This window comes from Zophobas morio, unplaced genomic scaffold (genome assembly GCF_036711695.1).
Source record: "Zophobas morio isolate AGI-343-1 ecotype UQ-CSIRO unplaced genomic scaffold, CSIRO_AGI_Zmor_V1 ptg000058l, whole genome shotgun sequence".
NCBI classification, from domain to species: domain Eukaryota; kingdom Metazoa; phylum Arthropoda; class Insecta; order Coleoptera; family Tenebrionidae; genus Zophobas; species Zophobas morio.
This window is the reverse complement of record NW_026972163.1, coordinates 6,845,841-6,866,279: the sequence shown is the minus strand read 5'-3', so window position 1 is coordinate 6,866,279 and position 20,439 is coordinate 6,845,841. Positions and strand designations below refer to the sequence as shown.

Below are 20,439 nucleotides of genomic sequence, written 5' to 3'. Positions count from 1 at the left end.
TCATCTCAGTTCAACGATCGCGTCTTTGGATTAGCCATGGTTAATCGAAATGTCAAAGTGAATTTAAAATTGTTCGATTCTTACTCAGAAATCACGGAACAACTCAAATTAAGTTATTTTATCCAGTGTGATGATTATTGTAGGACAATTTAGACGAAATAAATGCACAAATTAATCCATTCATTGGTGCTGGGTGCAGCGGATGAATCCCCTCCACATAACTCATGTGGTAGTGGTGCGCAACCCCATCAAACGAGCCATTTCCGACTAGATCCAGGCCGTAAACAAGAAGCCTACGATGAAGACCTTGCAGCAGCTCGTCTTCCTAAACACCTGCATCAGCAGCATCGTGACACGTCCTGGAGGCCTGTCAAACTCAGTGGCGTAAATAGCACCCCCGCAGACCCCACATTGCGGGGGGGTGCAGCGCCAAAAGGCGCGCAGACCGTAACGTCACAGATATTTTTTTAAAATGTGCAAACAAGTAAGTACATATTTATATATGAGGTTATGTTGCTAGCGCGGTCGAGTTCTTATTACTAAACTTTCATTAAAATGCTGTTAGATGAAAAAGCGAGGGCCTGATCGTTCTTAATGGTTAATTTAATCAGTAAGTAATAACTTTCATGACAATGTTGCAAGATGCATCTGCATACACGTTTGTTCATTTTTTCAGCTCAGGGAGATATACAGGGCTTTTATAAATGGTTCTAAGGGCGTTTTAAATGTGTTGGCTACTAAATTTTCTGAAGTGGCGACAGGCTACTTTTTGGGCTACTTAAAATATGTACTAATTCGGAAAATTCTGTCTTTTTAAATAGTCAACAATAAACTTTTTTTTTTCTGTATCTGGTTGTTGGGGTTTTAAGATTTCTATTTTTAGTTGGTTGAAAAAATTTGAAATTTGCGCGACTGATTTTTGACAGTTTGCGCTTACAAAAGTCGGTCTAGGACAATTCGGCGCGGCCAACTTGGCGCGGGCCATCTTGGCGAGGGTCATCTTGGCGCGGATAAAGTCGCATCAAGAAAAATAGATATAAATATACAAAAATTGCAGCCGTTGTTAGCATAACCTAATTTTTATAGTCAGCAACGCGTGGAGGGGTAATGTCGATTTTTTAATGGACACACGGGCGCTTCGCGCCCTGCACCCCATTATAAAAATACTCCTAAACGTGGGACTTCTTGCTCCGTGGATCATTTACTTATTAGAATTTGTGCGAATAAAACTATGTATTTGGTTGCCTACATTTGGCATAAATAACAGGGTGCTAACCACAGTCCGAACAAGAAATATTTTTTATATTATACACCGACGTACTCGCGCCAAGATGGCTTGCGCCAAAGTGTCCCTGCGCCAAGTTGGCTTTGCGCCAAAATGGCTCGCGCCAAGTGGGCCACGCCAAGTTGGCCGCGCCAAATAGTCCCATTCCGTACAAAAGTATGTACAATACAAAAATTAGTACTAATTTATGGATTTTGATGTCTCGCCTACGCGTGTACGGCCCACAGATTTATTTCTATGGTCTGTGGTTTCATTTTATTCTTCTTGAAGTTCTTGCGATACAGACTTCTTGTTGTTTTGTGCTTTATGGTTTCAGTGCTAGTATCACGTGGTTTCACTAGTAACTTTTATTAATTGTTCTTTTTTTGTAAATTACCTGTATTTTGATCCCTACTATCTTACCAGGCCAAGAAATTATGGCAAATACACAAAAAAATATAATCCTAGCTGGGAGAAAGAAACATTGTTTAAAGGTAATTGTTAAATATTGCAGTTGATATTGTTCTTTTATTCTGCCTGTTATTAGGATGGTTGCAAGTGAGCAGGTTCAAAGTGGGCGCATTTTGTAAGGTTTGCCACAGAGAATTACGAGCACATAAAACCGACCTCAGAAAACATGCAAACTGGGAAATGCATATCAAGAATTTACGAAAGTATGGTTTTGTTTCGTCAAGTCACCAAAGAAATTTGACAAGTTTAGGTGGTTATCTTTAATTATTATTAACGGAAGCAATTAAAATTTATTATTTTATTAGGTGTTTCGACTACGTAAACAGTTATCGTAGAGATGAGGAAATTAGAATTACAGTTTGCAACATATGTTTCATTCATCATTTAACAAATATCGTCAACAATAACAAATTGACAGCGAAAGGTGTTTGTTCGGGCCAATCGAGAAGCCCGCCGTTCAACCCGCTACGGAAGGGAAGGGGACGCAACCACCCTCTCCCACTTAATCTGTATATATAGTTTTTAGTTCTGTATCAGTCAGGCTAGAGAAATAAACGTTAAAAGTATAGACGTTTTTGTAGCTGCTCTGAACCACATTACATTACATAATTATGTAATGTAATTATGGATAATTGTCGGTTACAGTGGGTAGGTCCGACGAAATAGCTAGAAAACGGTTTACAACCCTTGAAAATAAGTTGAAATGCGATGAATCACTCAAAATTCCTTACAAACAGTTTATGGCAACTTCACCATTCGTATTAAACACCTTTGTAGCTAATAGGGTCAGCTAAATTCAAACCTTAACTACCGTTGAAAAATGGCACCACGTAATCTCAGACGAAAATCCCGCGGACATAATCTCACGAGGAGCGCTTCCCAGTGAATTAATCAATAATCGAAAATGGTTTAACGGGCCCGTCTGGCTCAGCAAAAGAGAGAAAATTTGTCCAGGTAAAATCGTCCAACCGACAGAAATATTGGAAGTATAATAATAAAAAGGTCTCGTTTAGTGCGTGTTAGTCATTCGGAGTTCAACTTTCTAGACAGATTTTCAAACTACAACGCGTCATCGCCAACTGCTTTAGATTCATTCACAATTGTCGGAATAAGGGTAACAAAGTAGTAAATGCATTTACAAAGAACGAATACGCTAGGGCCACAACTGCAATAATATCAATGATACAAAAATTAGAATTTTCAAACGACTTAATCAAACTTGGAAATAATTTGTCCGTTAGCAAATCTAGTAAATTAAGGACACTTAATCCCTTCTTTGATAAGGACGGTATTATAAGAGTAGGGGGACGTTTGCGTAACGCCAGCATAGATTACGAACAAAAACATCCCATTGTGTTGCCCAAGCATCACGTGACAAAATTAATAATTCAAGAAGAACACGTGGCCAATTTACATCCTGGGCCCACAGCAACACTGACAGCAATTCGCCTAAAATTTTGGCCCCTAGCAGGTAGAGACCAAGTAAGACAGGTAATACACAAATGTTATAATTGCTTTCCAGTGTAAAACCAGTGAGCGTAAATTCAATCATGGGCGAACTACCAGCGTGACGAATGGTAAGGGAACGAGCGTTCAAAAATACTGGACTAGATTATGCCGGTCCGCTATTCATAAGAGACGGAAAAACGCGAAATAGACGTACAGTAAACGTATATATTGCACTTTTTGTATGCTGTTCCACTAAGGCAATTCATTTAGAACTGGTCGGTGATATGACCACGGAGAGCTTTTTGAACGCGTTAAAAAGATTTATGGCGCGTCGAGGACTGTTAGACAACATTTACTCAGATGACGGTAGTAATTTTGTAGGTGCAAAAGTAGAGTTAAAAGAATTGTTTAAGGCAGATAAGTTCAAGGAAATTTTAACTGAGGTCAGCAGAAAAAACATAAATTGGCATTTTATACCAGTCAGATCACCTCACTTTGGAGGTATTTGGGAATCAGGGGTTAAATCAGTTTAATTTCACCTTAAAAGAGTTATAGGGAATGCAATGCTGACGTATGAGGAGCTGTATACCCTGCTGGTAGGTATAGAGGCTTGTCTGAACTCGCTGCCATTATGTCCATTGACGTAGGATCTGAACGACGACGAAGTCCTGACGCCAGGATATTTTTTGATTGGCAGTTCGTTAACAGCTGTACCGGAACCTGACATATCAGGTTCCGGTACAGCTGTTAACGTCAGTCGCTCATAAGCGACTGGAAGACGGGACGATTATCCCGATGGCAACATGTTGAACAAATTCGTCAACACTTTTGGCGTCGATGGTCCCGGGAATATTTGGGCCATTTACAACCTAGGGCGATGGTATCGGACTATGTCCCTGTAACACTTGCAAACCATCGCGTTTATTAGAGGCAACCGACGCATTTTTCTGATGGGAACTTTTCCAGAAAACTAAGATGTCATTTCTGTTGAATAATGGTTTATTACTCCGTCCCATCTTACTGCCCAAAATTCCGAAATTACCCTGCAATATCCGTCCGTACCCAAGTTCCCAAAAATCCCCATAGACCGAGCACGTTTTCGGTTTAATGCACTTTATACAATGGGACCCAGCAATAACGTGGAATCCCATCGTTTAGAGTTGTAGGATTGAAACGTTCTTGATCGGAGCCATTAAGCACCAGATATGCCAGTCTTGACGCGGAACTTATTCGTAGAGATAGATGATTTTGCTTGATTGTAGATTGGATAATTGTACATAGTAATAGGGTTTTTGAGAAAAGAGCTTTAGTTTCGGCCGGACAGATTGTCTCGCTTCTGGATTTGTAGAGGCGTGTTTTGCATTGCCGCTTCGAGCATGGGCCGAAGAAATCGGCCAGCAAATTCCGAAGCGGGGTAATTTTTATTAGGGTTCGAGATAGGAAATTCTCACCGTTTACAATGGGCGAAGAGTACATCTGTAACTTGTGTTTGTTGTTGTAAGCCGATTGTACGGGAAGGATATTTCTATGAATTGGACGAATTTGCCGACAGACCACCCGCTCAAAGTCCTTGCTCGCTTTTTTAGGTCAAAGCTGTGGGAAATAGCCCCCGGCGCGAAACCGCCCCCGAAAGGAGGTGGTTGGCTAAGAAGTACCCCTCTAATCAGGAAGGTACGACTTGGCTTCAAAATTTTGTCCAAAAATTTAGTTACTGTTTCGGTTCTGAAGTGGTCGGTCGGGAACTTCTCCTGCGGGTTGATTCTTTGCGATTTGTGTAGACTTGTGTTCAATTTTCAGCTTTTAGTTTAAATTCAGTTTGTGTTCATAGAGTTAGGGTTGTCTTTGTTTTTGTGTTTTGTTTTAATAATTTTCCAAACGTGTGCCAATAATAAAGGAGGCTGGTCGAGACTACTTTGTAGTTTTCTTCCTTTTTTTTGACAACCCCTCTTTGCGGTTCGCGACTTCAACAGTGAATTATGTGACCTGGTGTCGACGCCGCCATCAAAAAGGTAAGAGCAATCATTTTGTTTATTCTCACACTAATATTGTTGGGACCCACACCGGTCTGGCTAGACCGGGTTACATCCCAAATACAGCTGGGGATGTTGGTCCTTCTTCCCTATCCTAGTCCACCCTTAAATTGGCGACGAGGACGAGTGGTAGAACTACATCTAGGTTCCAATGGATGCGCCAGGGTCGTATCAGTACGCGTCGGGGACCGCATAATGAAGAGGGCCGTTAGGACGTTGGGGGTGTGCTAAATCTGGCGAATAGGGAGGATGAGGCAGTAATTCATAGCGTAATTCGACAAGTTTTGCTGTAGCAATTGCAGACGTGTGAGCCGGTGCGTTATCATAGTGAAACCAGAGAACATAGAGAAGCGCCATAGTTTAAATTAAATGACGGTTGCGGACTCCTCAATTTATGTTGGTAGCAGTGTTTGTTTCTAACTAGGGATAAAAGTAACTAGAAGAAATGTCATAATATTTTTAATAACGCGTTTTATTTCCGACAAATTGACACTAAATTTACCAGAATATTACAAGCTGCTTACTGTTTCCTTGACTTTCATTCAGGTCACACGAATTACAATTATAGTGAAACAAGGTTTTTATGGGCGTCGACTATTTAAATTTGGCGCTTGCCTTTGGCAGTTGAGGACTCCAGTGTCAATAAGGGTGGTTTTGCAAAATCAGCCTCTATGTCGCTTTTCTATGTTCTCTGGTGAAACAGGACTTTTTTTTCGACAAATGGGGCCGTTTTATCTTTAATTCAGCATCAAATCGGCTCAATAGGTCAGCATAGTACTGCCCCGTGATTGTTTTGCCATTTTCAAAATAGTCTATGAAAATGATGGCATGCGAATCCCAAAAAACAGTAGCCATAACTTTTCCGATCGAAGGAACCGTTTTCGCCTTCTTTGGAGCACGTTCGCCGGGTAGAGTCCATTGTTTTGACTGTTCTTTAGTCTCTGGAGTGTAGTGGTGTATCCACGTTTCGTCAACAGTCGCGTAACGCCTTAGAAAGTCCTTCGAATTGTGCTTAAACATATTCAAGCAATGTTCCGAACTTGTAACGCGTTTGAAAGATGACACTAGACCATGGTTTACAGATTTTGAGTCAGTGGTACCCACAGTCTTCAAACACGGGTAGTTATCATACAGTCCTCGTATATATATATATAGAACGTAATTGTATTTAGTATTTTACAATTATTTTTTGTTATACTCATACAAGTTATTGTGTATTTTGCTTTTGTATTATGTACATTAATACTGTAAGAATTATAATGTTTATCATGAACAAGTTGTCTAATTTATTTTTTAAAACCACTTTTGAACTTTCAAATGACGCGTTACATGTGTACCACAATTTCGGCATAAGCGGCTACTTTGGGCTACTTTTTGTTCTTGAGTTGGCTATATTGAGAGAGGAAAATCTGGCAACCCTGCTCAGTTCTCACAGCAATTCTCGTTGATCCAAGTTCAAAACAACTAAACAGTCGTTTTCAAAACTCTTGGTGTGTGAGTACGAAAATTTTGTTTTTGTGCTAGGAAGCGAATACTGTGAAAATGGTTTATTCTGTTGAACAAGACATTTTCATTCTTATGTCTTGTTATCGCAATGGGACTTCGTAAACGAAGAGTAACTTCCTGGTATTCGAAGAGTGTGGCATCTGCAGCAGGTCTTTTATACCCTGGACTGAATCTTCACCCATACAGCTCGTATATGCGTTACTTATTTGAAGCACCTTTTTCCCCTAATATTGGATTGCAAAGTTTTATAATTTTTTTTTCTTTGGGGCTTTCTTCACGACCATCTCTATTCCAACAATACCAGCTATTCAAACAGCGAAGTGCTGAAACAGGCAATCCAACAATATTGTCTTCTGATTTCACCTCAAATGCTGATCAAAACTCGTAGGAGTTTTGAAGATCGACTTACTTACAGGAGCTGAGAGCAATCAAATACACAGTTTCATTCGCACAAATTCCAATAACTAAATGAACCACGGAGCAAGAAGTTCCACGTTTAGGAGTATGTTTATAAAGGGATGCAGGGCGCGAAGCGCCCGTGTGTCCATTAAAAAGTCGACATTACCCCTCCACGCGTTGGAGACTATAAAAATTAGGTTATGCTGACAATTTTTATATAATTATATCTATTTTTCTTGGTGCGGGTTCATTCGCGCCAAGATGGCTTGTGCCAAAGTGTCCCTGCGCCAAGTTGGCTTTGCGCCAAAATGTCTCGCGCCAAGTCGGCCGCGCCGAATTGTCCTAGACCGAGCTGAGAGGGGCCTTTTTGAACAATTCTTGTAAATAGTGCAATACTTCTCCAGATTTGTACAATATTTCATTGCTTCATTCACCACCAATTATTGTTAAGTTTTGCTATTTGTATTTGTTGTTATCTAAATGGTTTATTAAAACGTTCTCTTCAAAATCGCCAACTGTTGTTTTGATAGTAAATCTTAACATCACACGATAAGAAAAAGCAGGCACTCGCGTTGTCATTTAATCGCAGTAGAACATAGCATTTTAAGGAGATTTTAGTAATAAAAACTCTCTAAAATGGCAACATAACCTCATAAAATATTTTGTGCAATTTATGCATTTATTCCGTTTAATCTGTTCTACTATAATAATTATAATCATCATACTGAATAAAATAATTCAATTTGAGCTGCTCAGTGTTTACTGAGTGACGCAGTGCGAGTAAATCTCTAGTTTGACAGGCCCCCAGGACGTGTCACGATGGTGTCGATGGAGGTGTTGAGGAAGATGAGCTGCTCGAAGGTCTTCATCTTGGGCTTCTTGTATACGGCCTGGGTGTAGTCGGACATGATTCGTTTGACGGAGTTGGCACTACGACCATAGGTGATTCGTGGGGCGATTCCTATGCTGCACCCAGCACAAATACATAGATCAATTTGTGCATTTATTCCGTTTAATTTGTTCGTCAATAATCATCACACTGGATAAAAAATAACTCAATTTGAGTTGTTCAGTGATTTCTGAGTGAGAATCGAATAATTTTAAATTCACTTTGATATTCCGATTTTCCATGACTAATCCAAAGACGCGATCGTCGAACTGGGACGAAACGTTTCGCGACAAATCGGATCGAGCGCTAATTTCAAAATGCGATTTTTAAAGCCTTCTTACAGTAAATGAGCACGATGCAATGATTTGAAAAAAAAAAATACTGGCCGATAGCCCTCTTTTACCTCCACAAATGCATTACTCAATAATAGCTTTAAAATGATATGGGGAGATCTTATAAAATAAAAACCGTTTTCCCATGTTAATTTCCCATCTCCAAACTTGGATGCGGCACCCTGTATAAATTTCTCTATCGGGTTTTGTAATACTTCGTCTTTTGTTAGTTCGGATTTTTTTTACTTCCTGAGCGTAAGCAATGGAAGTATTTTAATCGAGTCCGTCGGGGACTCTCTAATTTTACGTTTTCTTGACTTTTCATTACCTTTAAAGTACGAAGAAATCCTATCTAAATTGTACAAAATATGATGAGTCTGTACTTGTAATTGATCATTGATTCGATTCGCTGTGACATTAAAGTTGAACTTCTCATAATCATTGGAGGATTCTGATGAATCGTCCCGGTAACAACATTCACACGTGCACTGAATTTACTGGGTTCGCGTACACTAGCTGTTTCATATGCCTCCACAAGAAACAATCACAATGGATTTAAGTCAGTGGCACGAAGGGCCACAACACGGATCTATTTCTGTCAATCCATTGTTTCTTAAAATTAGGGTTTAATCAATTGGAAACATTCCTTGCGTAGTGCGGTGGATCATGTCTGAACCACATATCTCGCGTTTTACTAGAGGCACGTTCTCCAAGAGGTGGGTAAACACATTTTTTTGGTTCTATTAATTCTTGAAGAGGGGTGTTGTTACTTTGAAGCTTAAGGCGCTGCTCCGTCCAGTCTATGTCATACGTCGTACCACCAGCGAACTTGCACGAGCTGGACTTGGAGTAAAAGAGCCGAGTATGCTCAATGATGACACTGATCTGATGGATTTCACGGAGGGCACCGAACAGGTCCAAGAACATTGTAGAAATGTTGCTTCAACGTTCCCGTTACAGCAAATAACCAGTCTAAGCCCGAATTTCACCTGCACAGCACTAACCAGAACCGCCGCCAACACTACCGCCAAAACCGACTATTACCTACTCGAATCTGCCTCGTCTATTTTGTTCGTAGTGAGGGTGAATGAGGTTCAGCGAGAGACTGATCCTGCGTACCGGGGAATTAGACGTATCGTTCAATCGTTGCCGTCTGATGACACTGCATATTCCAACCTGTCTCTCGTTAACCGGTCAGAATATCGCCGCCGTCCAGAATGCCACTCGCCGAGGCCGTCGCCTTCAAGTTGACTTTGGTGTCCCTGTGTCCCCCCTGTGAAAGTATAGTCATCGAGTCCATCGAACGACTTGGCAGTTTCATGTTTTCTCGATGTGTCTAGAGTGCCCAAAAAGTGGTCTCCCGTTTCCGTCTCTCTGTCTGCCTGACGGTCTATCTGTCCGTCTGCCGGTTTGTATGCTGCTCAAAATGTTGTTGAATAAATCCTCTCCAAAATATGCAAAATATTATGAGTCTATACGTATGAATTATCAATGCACTCATAGTTTTTAGAATTACGAAAATTCAAGAAATAATATGATGTACCATGAAATTTTAATATATAAACAGCGAATTTTAACACGGATACATGCGAAATGACAAAAACTTTTTGATAAATTGCATAAGATAATGGTATCAACTTCTATAGAATTCGTTAAGTTTTTGATATTTGTCTACACCGCGGCAAATTTTTGCATACAAAATCCATTACTTATGGGTTTTAAAAATAGCGTTTTGCTTTCCCATAGCGATGATATTGTTACGAAAAAATCCATACGCCGCCCCGGTACCACGCCTATGAATCTTCTAGCATGAATGGCGATGATCGGTGACTCTGATGAAGCCTCGACAGCGTAACAATATTTTCCAAAATTTACTGTTTTTAAATCGATGAGATATTTAGCATCAAAATTTAACACATGCTATGCAGATATAGAATAAATACTAGAATTATTTGTATATGTATATTCTTACCCTCATTTGAGTTTTGATTGTTGCTAAATCAACCCCTTCTTCAGGAACAGGTACGTTGTAATATTCGCCTTCCTCTTGAGTTAAAAGTTTAAACCAGCCATCCGGAGGTGATTTAATTATTTCTGAAATGCCAAACGATAATGATCCCATAAAATCATTACGAGATGTTCGGTCCCAGTCCCAGACTTCAATTAATAAACGTCGGTCTTTGTCCTCTGGTTTCAGTTCACTAGAATTATGTTAAAAATAAAAAAACATATTCCAGAAAGAACAAATATATGCCTTACAACGTAAGTACCTCATGCCAAACTGGATTTAAATTGGATTTAATGGTTTTGGTTTTCTTCTTAACACTATCGGAATCAGGAATGAGTTTGATTTTAACATATGGATCACTTAAGCCATTGGGATCCATTGGAATTAAATTTCTACCTTGTTGAACTGAAGTAAACAAATTGTTACATACAAAAGGAACAAAACTAAACTACAAACCTTCAACACTTAGTTTGTGTCCGGTATAACTCATTTTTAATTGAATTCTTCCTCTCCGTTCAGTATGATCACAACCACATAAATTAGGAACACTCTCCTCACATCTTTTATGAACATTCATATCACATGCTGCAATTAATATTTAAATAATTATTTACATCTAAAATTATGTTTTTAGTTTTTCAAATTTTTGAGGAAACAAAACAAATCATATGATTCAAAAGTGAGAAAATCTGTTTTTAATAAAAACGTGGTAGGATAAAAAACTACCGGAATCTACTTACTTTATGAAAGCTTATGTGCAATTTATTATACCAATATGGTTGTTTTTTGTTAACGAAAGCAGGCACAATTAATTAATCAAAGCAATGAAAAAGTTCTAGTGACATGTGAACTATTAGAGAAAAGTTTAAAATTATGCATTTCTGAGATTAGCATAGTACACTCCCCCCAAAAATTATCGCACCACCCTCAAAATTTTGGTTATTTCCAATTTGAAAATTTGTAGAAGACACATATGGGGCCAAATCATATCCAAACATATTTTTATTTATTTATTTGCCAGAATAAAAACCAATATGAGGATTAAGACGATGGTTTCTAGTTCTTCGGATAAATATGCACATATACGAATTTCGTCCTTTTGATTTGCGAAGGATTTATGTAGACATCTAGCGCTACTGTCATACATATTCGACATTATGGAGGTCCCTCAATGCTTAACCTTGCATTTGAGCCACGACGAAGTTGTACGAGCATTGACTCTGTTGGAAGATGGTCGTAGTCAACGAGACGTAGGAAGAGTTTTAGGAGTTAATCATTCCACAATAGTTAGACTTGCACAAAGGTACCATGAAACAGGAAGTGTTGCCAGAAGACCAGGACAAGGTCGTCGAAGGGTGACTTCGCTATGGGATGATCGCTTTGTGCACTTAACAGCGCTTTGTGCACTGATCGATTACTTCAAATCTAGTTGTTTGGTGCTCGAGATGTGGATATTTCTGTAGAGACAGTAAGAAATCGTCTTCGCGAAGATAATCTTCTAGCTCGTGTTCCTGCAAAAGGACCATTACTCACCAGAGCTCACCGAGTAGCCCGGCTAGAATTCGCAAGGGAGCATGTGAATTGGGGAATTGAAGATTGGGAAAATGTGATGTTCTCTGATGAGTCTAGATTCTCTCTTTGCTCAAATGACAGACGAATACCGGTGTATAGAAGGCCTAGAGTGCGGTATTTTCAATGTAACTTCAACCAAGTGTACAGTTCGGTGGAGGTTCCATTATGGTTTGGGTTGGCATATCTTTGCAAGGTCGTACAGACTTAGTACCATTACCTGGAGCTCGTTTGGTGGCTGTACGTTACATAACAGACATTTTAGAACCACATGTCATTCCATGCGGACCATTTATTGGTCCAAATTTTGTTTATATGCATGATAACGCTCGGCCGCACATAGTGCGCGTTGTACAAGCTTATTTCAGAGAAACAGATACGCCTGTTATGGAACAGCCAGCTCGAAGCCCTGATATGAATCCCATCGAACATGCGTGGGATGATCTGCAATGTCGTGTTGCGGGCCGTAGAATTGCTTTTAGAACTCTCCAAGAGCTAGAAGCAGTTCTTATGGAAGAATGGGAAAATATTCCTCAAGACAATATTGTGCACTTTTACGAAGATATGCAGCGACGGATGGAAGTCGTTATTCAAGCCAGGGGTGGAAATACACGATATTAATTTAATTAACGCTTATAAACTTATGTACCTACATTAAGACAGTCTCCAAATCAGGCCCAGAATATGTATATTTTTTAAATATTGTCATTTTTTGGCATTGTCTTGCACACATTTATCACTACTATGTATATGGTAACCACATGTAGTCCGGTTCGCTAGAACTGGAGGTGGTGCGATAATTTTTGGGGGGAGTGTATTTGCTAAAGCTAAAAAACCACCAACACTGCATTCTGCCTTGAAAATATAACTGATAACACCGTAGTATTAAATCCAAAGTTTGACATGGGGAGGGGGGATATTATCACCTAATTTACACTCAATTACAGATTTTGGAAGGGTTTTGACGTTTCAAAACGTTTTAATGATAAATTCTGCAACCGTTAACCTAATTGACTCACTTTATTTGTGCTTTTTTTGTTAGCCTCAGATCAATAAGTAGTGGTTTTTTAATTCTGGCAAAAACTATAAGTCAAATTTTTATTATCAATAATTGATTCCTAGGCACCTGTGCGAGTGCATAATTCAGTCCCATTTAGTAATAATGAGAAACTGGACGCCTGCGAGTAACCTTCAAGTGGCCCATAGGCTCGCAACCTCGCTGCATTTGCATTTAGTGGATTATTGGTTTACGCCCAACCTCTGTTCAGGTAAACCGAATGTAGTCCCTCCATTGAAGAACTAACTTGGAAATACAATATAATAGTGAAATACTGAATAATGCAATAACATAGATGACTTAAAAATGTGAATTATAAATGATTACGATCTTAAAATAGGACATACAACACAGGCTAGTTCATCAAACTTGCAAAGGGCTTAATACATAGCGAAACGCAGGTATGTTCTCCTTGTGGATTATCACGATGGTGGTCGCGCTGACGTAGTCCAGTTAGAATGCTGCTGTATTTCCATGATGTATTAAAAATATTGTCTGGACCACCTTTCCACATTTTCCAGAAATCATTACGCAATTGTTGAATCTTTTGCCAATGATCTACTCGGTGGATGTTAAAGCTAACGGTACCCAAGATGTGTTCAACTAATGCCGTTAATGCAGCTGCGATTAATAAATGATCTGCTATTATGGTCGGTAAATCGTCAGGACTTTCAGACAATGGAGTGAGTAATGGGACAGGAATTCAGGTAGACTTCTATAAACCTGAGATATGGGTACAATGTACATCTCTTAAAATGAAATTTCATAGACTTTATATCACTCTCCCATATACTGCCAACATGTAGAGCAATTAACATTATCTCCTCACAATTCCTGGTGAATTTTTGAAATGATGCTAATTTTATGATGTCATGATGAATAAAATGCAATTCTTCATTACTACGCTGGCTGTTGTGTTGTCCTAGTAAATAAGAGGTAAGCACCTCTGCCCCTCTGCGTCTGTTAAAGGTTCCTATGAATGTTAACGATGTGCAATCAGTAACCAATTCTAAATGAATCGCCTGAGTAACTAATAGTATACCTATACCAAGAGAGAGGAGACACTTTTTTCACCCGAGGTGAATTATTTCCCGGAATCCGAAGGATCGAGGGAAATTAAAACGCGAGCGCTCGAAAAATCTTCTCTCCCGTAATTTATATATAATCATTTATATTATAAAATCTTAGGTAACATTCTGTATAATATTCCCCTCACAATCTTTCCGCTCAGAAGAGGTTTGTAACAAGTGCATTACGCATCGTCTCCGAGTGTCATTCTTTGTCGCGAGCTGATTTGTCTCTGCTGTCCAGCATATTTCCTTTTGTCCCACCTCGCTATTTCCCGGTTTCTCCTCATGTGGCATCGAACCCTTGGGTTAAGTTTTATCGTACCCCATTTTCATCCTTTCCGAAGAAGTCGTTAGAAAGTAAATCGCGACGCTAGCGTGCCTTGCTCTTTTTGTTGGATTTCAAGTAAACGGCACAGTTTTATAATGATCATGATGGATGGACACAAAGGCATAGAAGCGTTTTGTGTAAGAAATCCCGTTATCAAAATGGAGTGATTTGATTTCCTCGCTTTGTAGATATGAAAATACGTTTTGATAAAACTCTCGGCGGATTTGCGCACTCGCCTTCGGCTCGTGCGGTAAATTTTCCTTCTCGTAAAAAAAAAAGATACACTTTACTCACTTAATTGCATAAATAACTATTTTATAACAAGTGCCGAAAAAGAACCATTACGCCTCGTGCGGAAATCTGCACGCGTGAACGTAACGTTTCTTGTGTTATAAACAACGTTTTTCCTACAACTGGAAGGATTTCTTCAAAATAATCTAGAATTAAAATTTCACTAAATTGATACATTCCGTCAAGTTAGTGCCATTTATGCGTTGCTAAGGTATTTTATTGAGAATATAATTCATGGATCACATGACCCCATTTCTTCCGATAGAATTTATTCATGCCCTTAGTTACATGTCTATCACAGCGATAATAATTTTATTACCTTATTGTGGTCTGTTCCTACCTAAATTTAAAAACTGTCAAATTTGACAAATTTTAGAATTTCATAAATTTTTCTGTCTATTATGGCTTGCCAACGTTGGGGGTAAGCTCAAAACGACCAATTCAATTCTATTATCAAAAAATGTGTTCATTTATTATATTCTCATGTTGAATATAACTCGTAATATGCTTAATAATCGAAGATATGGCTCGTGAAACCGAAGCAGCACATTCCATTCGTGCTTCGCACGCGTTGAATCTGCAGTTCAGTTATATGACGTTTGAAAATAAATGTATTGACATCATTGACACTTATATGACGTTGTTACCGGGGTTTAAGTGTCATTTCTATGACATCACGTTTGAGCGGCGCATAAATACTACTTATACTCCGCCGGAGTATAAATATGTGAAAATCATAGTGGTTGTCAACCATAGCTAGTAACCATGGTAAGTGAAATCAAGGCAATTCCTTAATGAAGCAAGAAGATAGGAAATAATCATTTCAAAAGAAGATTAATCGTTTGAAAATAAAATATTGTATTTCATTCGGAGTTTAAGTGACTTTATGTGACTCGTATGGATTTAGTTCGCCTCGCTATCGCTCGGCGTTTAATCGTCCATACTCCATCACATAAAGTATCACTTAAACTCCTAAATACCTATTGTGTAATGAAAAAAAAAAAAAAATGCCGCCCGCTAGTTTCAACCCGTCGACCCTGATGGGTCTGTGAAGCAGAAACTTTACCACTGAGCCAAATCTGCTAGTTTCGTACTATGTTCGTAAAAACAAGGCGTTTTAAACAATAAAAAAATTTAGTAATAATGAACAAAATCAAGATAGATTCGTAAACCGCACGTAGCAGTATATTATTTCCGGTCTAGGACAATTCGGCGCGGCCGACTTGGCGCGGCCAACTTGGCGCGAGACATTTTGGCGCAAAGCCAACTTGGCACAGGGACACTTCGGCGCAAGCCATCTTGGCGCGGGCCATCTTGACGCGAATGAACTCGCACCAAGAAAAATAGATATAAACATACAAAAAATGCACCCGTTGTTAGCACAACCTAATTTTTAATCCTCCAACGAGTGGAGGGGTAATGTCGACTTTTTAATGGACACACGGGCGCTTCGCGCCCTGCACCCCATTATAAACATACTCCTAAACGTGGAACTTCTTGCTCCGTGGATCATTTAGTTATTGGAATTTGTGCGAATGAAACTGTGTATTTGGTTGCCTGCACTAGCATAAATAACAGGGTGTCAACCACAGTACGAACAATAAATATTTTTGATATTATATACCGACGTACTCGCGCCAAGATGGCTTGCGCCAAAGTGTCCCTGCGCCAAGTTGGCTTTGCGCCAAAATGGCTCGCGCCAAATCGGCCGCGCTAAATAGTCCCATTCCGTATTACTTCATACAAAATCGGTAATGTGCATATGCAATATAATGAACGGACGTCGCCAAATTGTTGGTGGAGATGATTATCAAAATTTTGGTTAGCGTTTTGTGGAAATGATTATCAAAATTTTGGTTAGCGTTTTATCATCTACACGATATTTCCAACACACGTATAAAATTTGACACCAATCACGCGGATGTGCGAACGGACGGACCGAGGGACAGACAGACAGACAGATAGACCGAAACGGGAGATCTATTTCTTTGTGCTCTAGGGGTCATGAAAAGTTGAGAAAACATAGAAGTAGCAGTCGGCCAACGGACTCGAACACAAAACTTCCTTGATGGCTTCGCTCTGGAAGTAAAAATGTTGAAAATTCAATGCCGTTCGTTTTTACTTCCTGAGCGTAAGCTGAGGAAATATTGTAATCGTGTTCATCGGCGGGCTCGCTACTTCTATGTTTTCTCAACGTTTCATGAACCCCTAGAATACGACAACATAGGTCTCTCGTTTTTGTCTGCCTGCCGTCGATTTTTATTAGACACATAATCTTCTAAACTACCAAGCCCCCAACCTGATTGTTGTCAATTTTTGTATGCATATTAGGAATATCGTCTAGATTATAAAACGCCAACAAAAATTTGTCTTATCATCTCTACCACCAATACGATGACGTCATCCTCAAAATGTACAATAATAAATGTCATTTAAATTTTACTAAATAACATACTCCTCCACTTGTAGTGTATGAATCGGTGTTGAGTTTTGATTGAATAACGAAACTTTATAATTTCATTTTGACATTGCAAAACCGAATGTTCTGAAATCTTCTGAAAACGTTTTAAGGTTATCGGAAACATGGTAAATCGTTAAATCAAAATGTATCCGTTTACGATCCCTTTAAAACTGATAACGATTCGTAAATAAATTCTCGAAAATGTGCAGAATATGAAGAGTCTATACTTGTGACTTGCCATTGAATTCATATTTTTTGGAAGTGGAGGCTCAAAAAAATTAATGAATGAGTCAATTTATTTTATTGATTAATAAATCATTCCATTTCTCTAAAATTTGGAAATCAATACTGTTATTCTTAGTATCACATTGTACAACCGGTGAACATGTAAAACTGTTACAAAACTGTCAAAACAAAGACTACAAAAACTGTGGATGTGGAGGAAGAAGTCCTTGAGCAAGTTGAAGATCGCCCTGACATAAACTTAAGACCCTTGGCAGGGAAATGGGAATTTCAAAAGCAATAATTCATGAAATATTAAAAACTAAAAAACTGCGTGAATTACAGTAATTCCCGTTGATCCAAGCTCAAAACCACGAGACAGTCGTTCTCAAAACTCTTGGTGCTTGCCTACGAAAATTTTTGTTTTTGTGCTAGGAAGCGAAGACCGTGAAAATGGTTTATTCTGTTGAACAAGACACTTTCATTGTTATGTCTTATTATCGCAATGGGAAAGTGTGTGTATTCTGTAACCGCTTGTAAGCAAGAATATCTGGCCACATTAGAGATGTAATCAACAGATTTATTCGAACTGGCAGTGTCGACAAAGGGAAATCTCGTGGAAGACTTTCAGTTTCTGAGGAATTTGTTGATGATTTGAGATGAGTTGAGCAGAATCCATAAACATCTTTGACAAGATTGTTTCAGGAGTCAGGAGATCCTGTTGCAAGATGAAATTCAACAATGGGTATTGGTTGACGAAAGGATTACAGTACATTTTTTAAATCAAAAAGAGAGTGAACATGTGCCGTAAACAAAATAGTGAACATTTTCAACATTTACTGTGATGTTTAACTGCAATAAATTAGGTTCTTTTTATTGTAATGAATTCGTTGTACGTTTTAATAAGATATGAAACATTAAGGCAACCAGTTATACCAGTTATACAGATGCTGTGGTCTTTGTCATGCGTCCTTGGGCATTTAGTAAAGTTCAAATCCGAGACGCGCCACGTGTTCATGACCTACTTCGACCCTACAATCATTTATAGAAACCCTGTTATCTATCTATCTATATTCATAAAAATGAATCGCCGAAATGTATGTACGCTCATAACTTCAGAACGACTGCACCGAATTGGACGATTCTTTTTTTTTACGTGTTCCTTATCGTCAGGACAAGGTTTATATGTAAGAATATTCATAAAAAAACTCGATTTTCGCAGATAATTTTGGGAATACAATACAGTTATTTTTAGTATTACACTGCACCAATCCAAGGTGGTATACGTGTTGATCGTAAATGTTGATTAGGTCATCACAAAATTGTGTGAAGAAAAGACTCGACTCGAAAATGCTGAATATGTTTCATTATACTTTTGGTGCGAAGGAAGTTCTGTCGAAACAACGTTCGATAAAATGTTTGACAATGGTTGATATAAATAAAACTCAGTAAATGCTCATACTCGAAATACGAAGTATCTACTCGAATATCAAATCAAAATATTTCTAGTTTTTCTAGATGATGCTAATACTTCAGTAGGTAACAGTTGATGCTCAAGTAGTATCTCGATACAACAAAAATGGAAAACAGTGACAGTGTTCAACCATCAAGGCAAAAATCGAGTCACCAAAATATCAGTTAGTATGGGGTAGATACCTTGAGTTGGGAATCTCTATGGTCAGTGTTAGAAAGAACGCACTGCACAATTTATGCATAAATAAAAGCTAATTATCTTACGACTTCAGTTTTAATTTATCGGATTCCGTGATTCCTTCACTCGACAATGTTTAAATTTTGGGAAAATTTTCGAAACGATTGAAGTCGGTTGATCAAAGCTATACATTTGCATGATATAAATTAATAAATTTTAAACATAATTAATAATACTTATAATGTTTAAATATGATAAGCATAAATATATATGATAATTAAACCGAAACTCGTTGTCCTAAAAGCCCGAAATTATTAAAAACAAATCAATTTGTTTAAACATTATTAAATTATCCCCAAAAATGTGCATTTTCCCGGCCAAAATATGAAAAATAATTTTTGCAATCTCATCGTGACGTACGATGACGTCACTGTCACCTGAGCTACCTGTATAAACGTCACGTTTTTCTGTCCTTTGTGTTCAGTATTAATTTCTGTTTGATGGCGGCAAGATCGTCGCTTCATTTTGGCGTAAAAGTGGAACGTTTTAGTGAATTTCTAGTTTATTATTAATACATATTACGGAAAATATGTTGTGTTAGTGCTGTGAACACGAACGAAAATGGATATTTTTCCGAAAAAGACGGAAAACAGGGTAAATACGACTTCAGTTTTAATTTATCGGATTCCGTGATTCGTTCACTGGACTTTGTTTAAATTTTGGGGACATTTTCGAAACGATTGAAATCGGCTGATCAAAGCTATACATTTTCACGATATGAATAAATAAATTTTAAACATAATTAATATCATTTATAATGTTTAAATATGATAAGCATCAATATACGATAATTAAACCGAAACTCGTTTTCCTACAAACCCGAAATTATTAAAAACAAATCAATTTGTTTAAACAATGTTAAATTATCCCCGAAAATGTGCATTTTCCCGGCCAAAATATGAAAAATAATTTTTGCAGTCTCATGATGACGTACGATGACGTCAATGTCACCTGAGCTACCTGTATAAAGGTCACGTTTTACGGTCCTTTGTGTTCAGTATTAATTTCTGTTTGATGGCGGCAAGATCGTCGCGTCATTTTGGCGTAAAAGTGGAGCGTTTTAGCGAATTTCAATTTTATTATTAATACATATTATGGAAAATTTGTTGTGTTAGTGCTGTGAACACGGACGAAAATGAATATTTTTCCGAAAAAGACCGAAAACAGGGTAAGTACGACTTCAGTTTTAATTTATCGGATTCCGTGATTCGTTTGGTCGACAATGTTTACATTTTGGAAAAATTTTCGAAACGATTGAAGTTGGTGGGTCAAAGCTATACATTTTCGCGATATAATTAAATAAAATTTAAACATAATTAATAGAATTCATAATGTTCAAATATGATAAGTATCAATATATGATAATTAAACCGAAATCCATC

General features: G+C 38.3%; 1 protein-coding gene across 1 annotated transcript in view; it reads right to left on the bottom strand.

Annotated features, from left to right (window-relative positions):
- The window catches only part of LOC135143102 (protein kinase C, brain isozyme-like), a 183,262-nt gene that overhangs the window by 38,832 nt on the left and 123,991 nt on the right, over nt 1-20,439 (bottom strand). The window contains exons 5-7 of the mRNA XM_064074964.1: nt 10,805-10,933; nt 10,600-10,753; nt 10,313-10,541 (exon numbers count right to left, since the gene is read on the bottom strand). Of these exons, the coding sequence (XP_063931034.1) occupies nt 10,313-10,541; nt 10,600-10,753; nt 10,805-10,933 (512 nt within the window). The remainder of the gene's footprint in view (nt 1-10,312; nt 10,542-10,599; nt 10,754-10,804; nt 10,934-20,439) is intronic.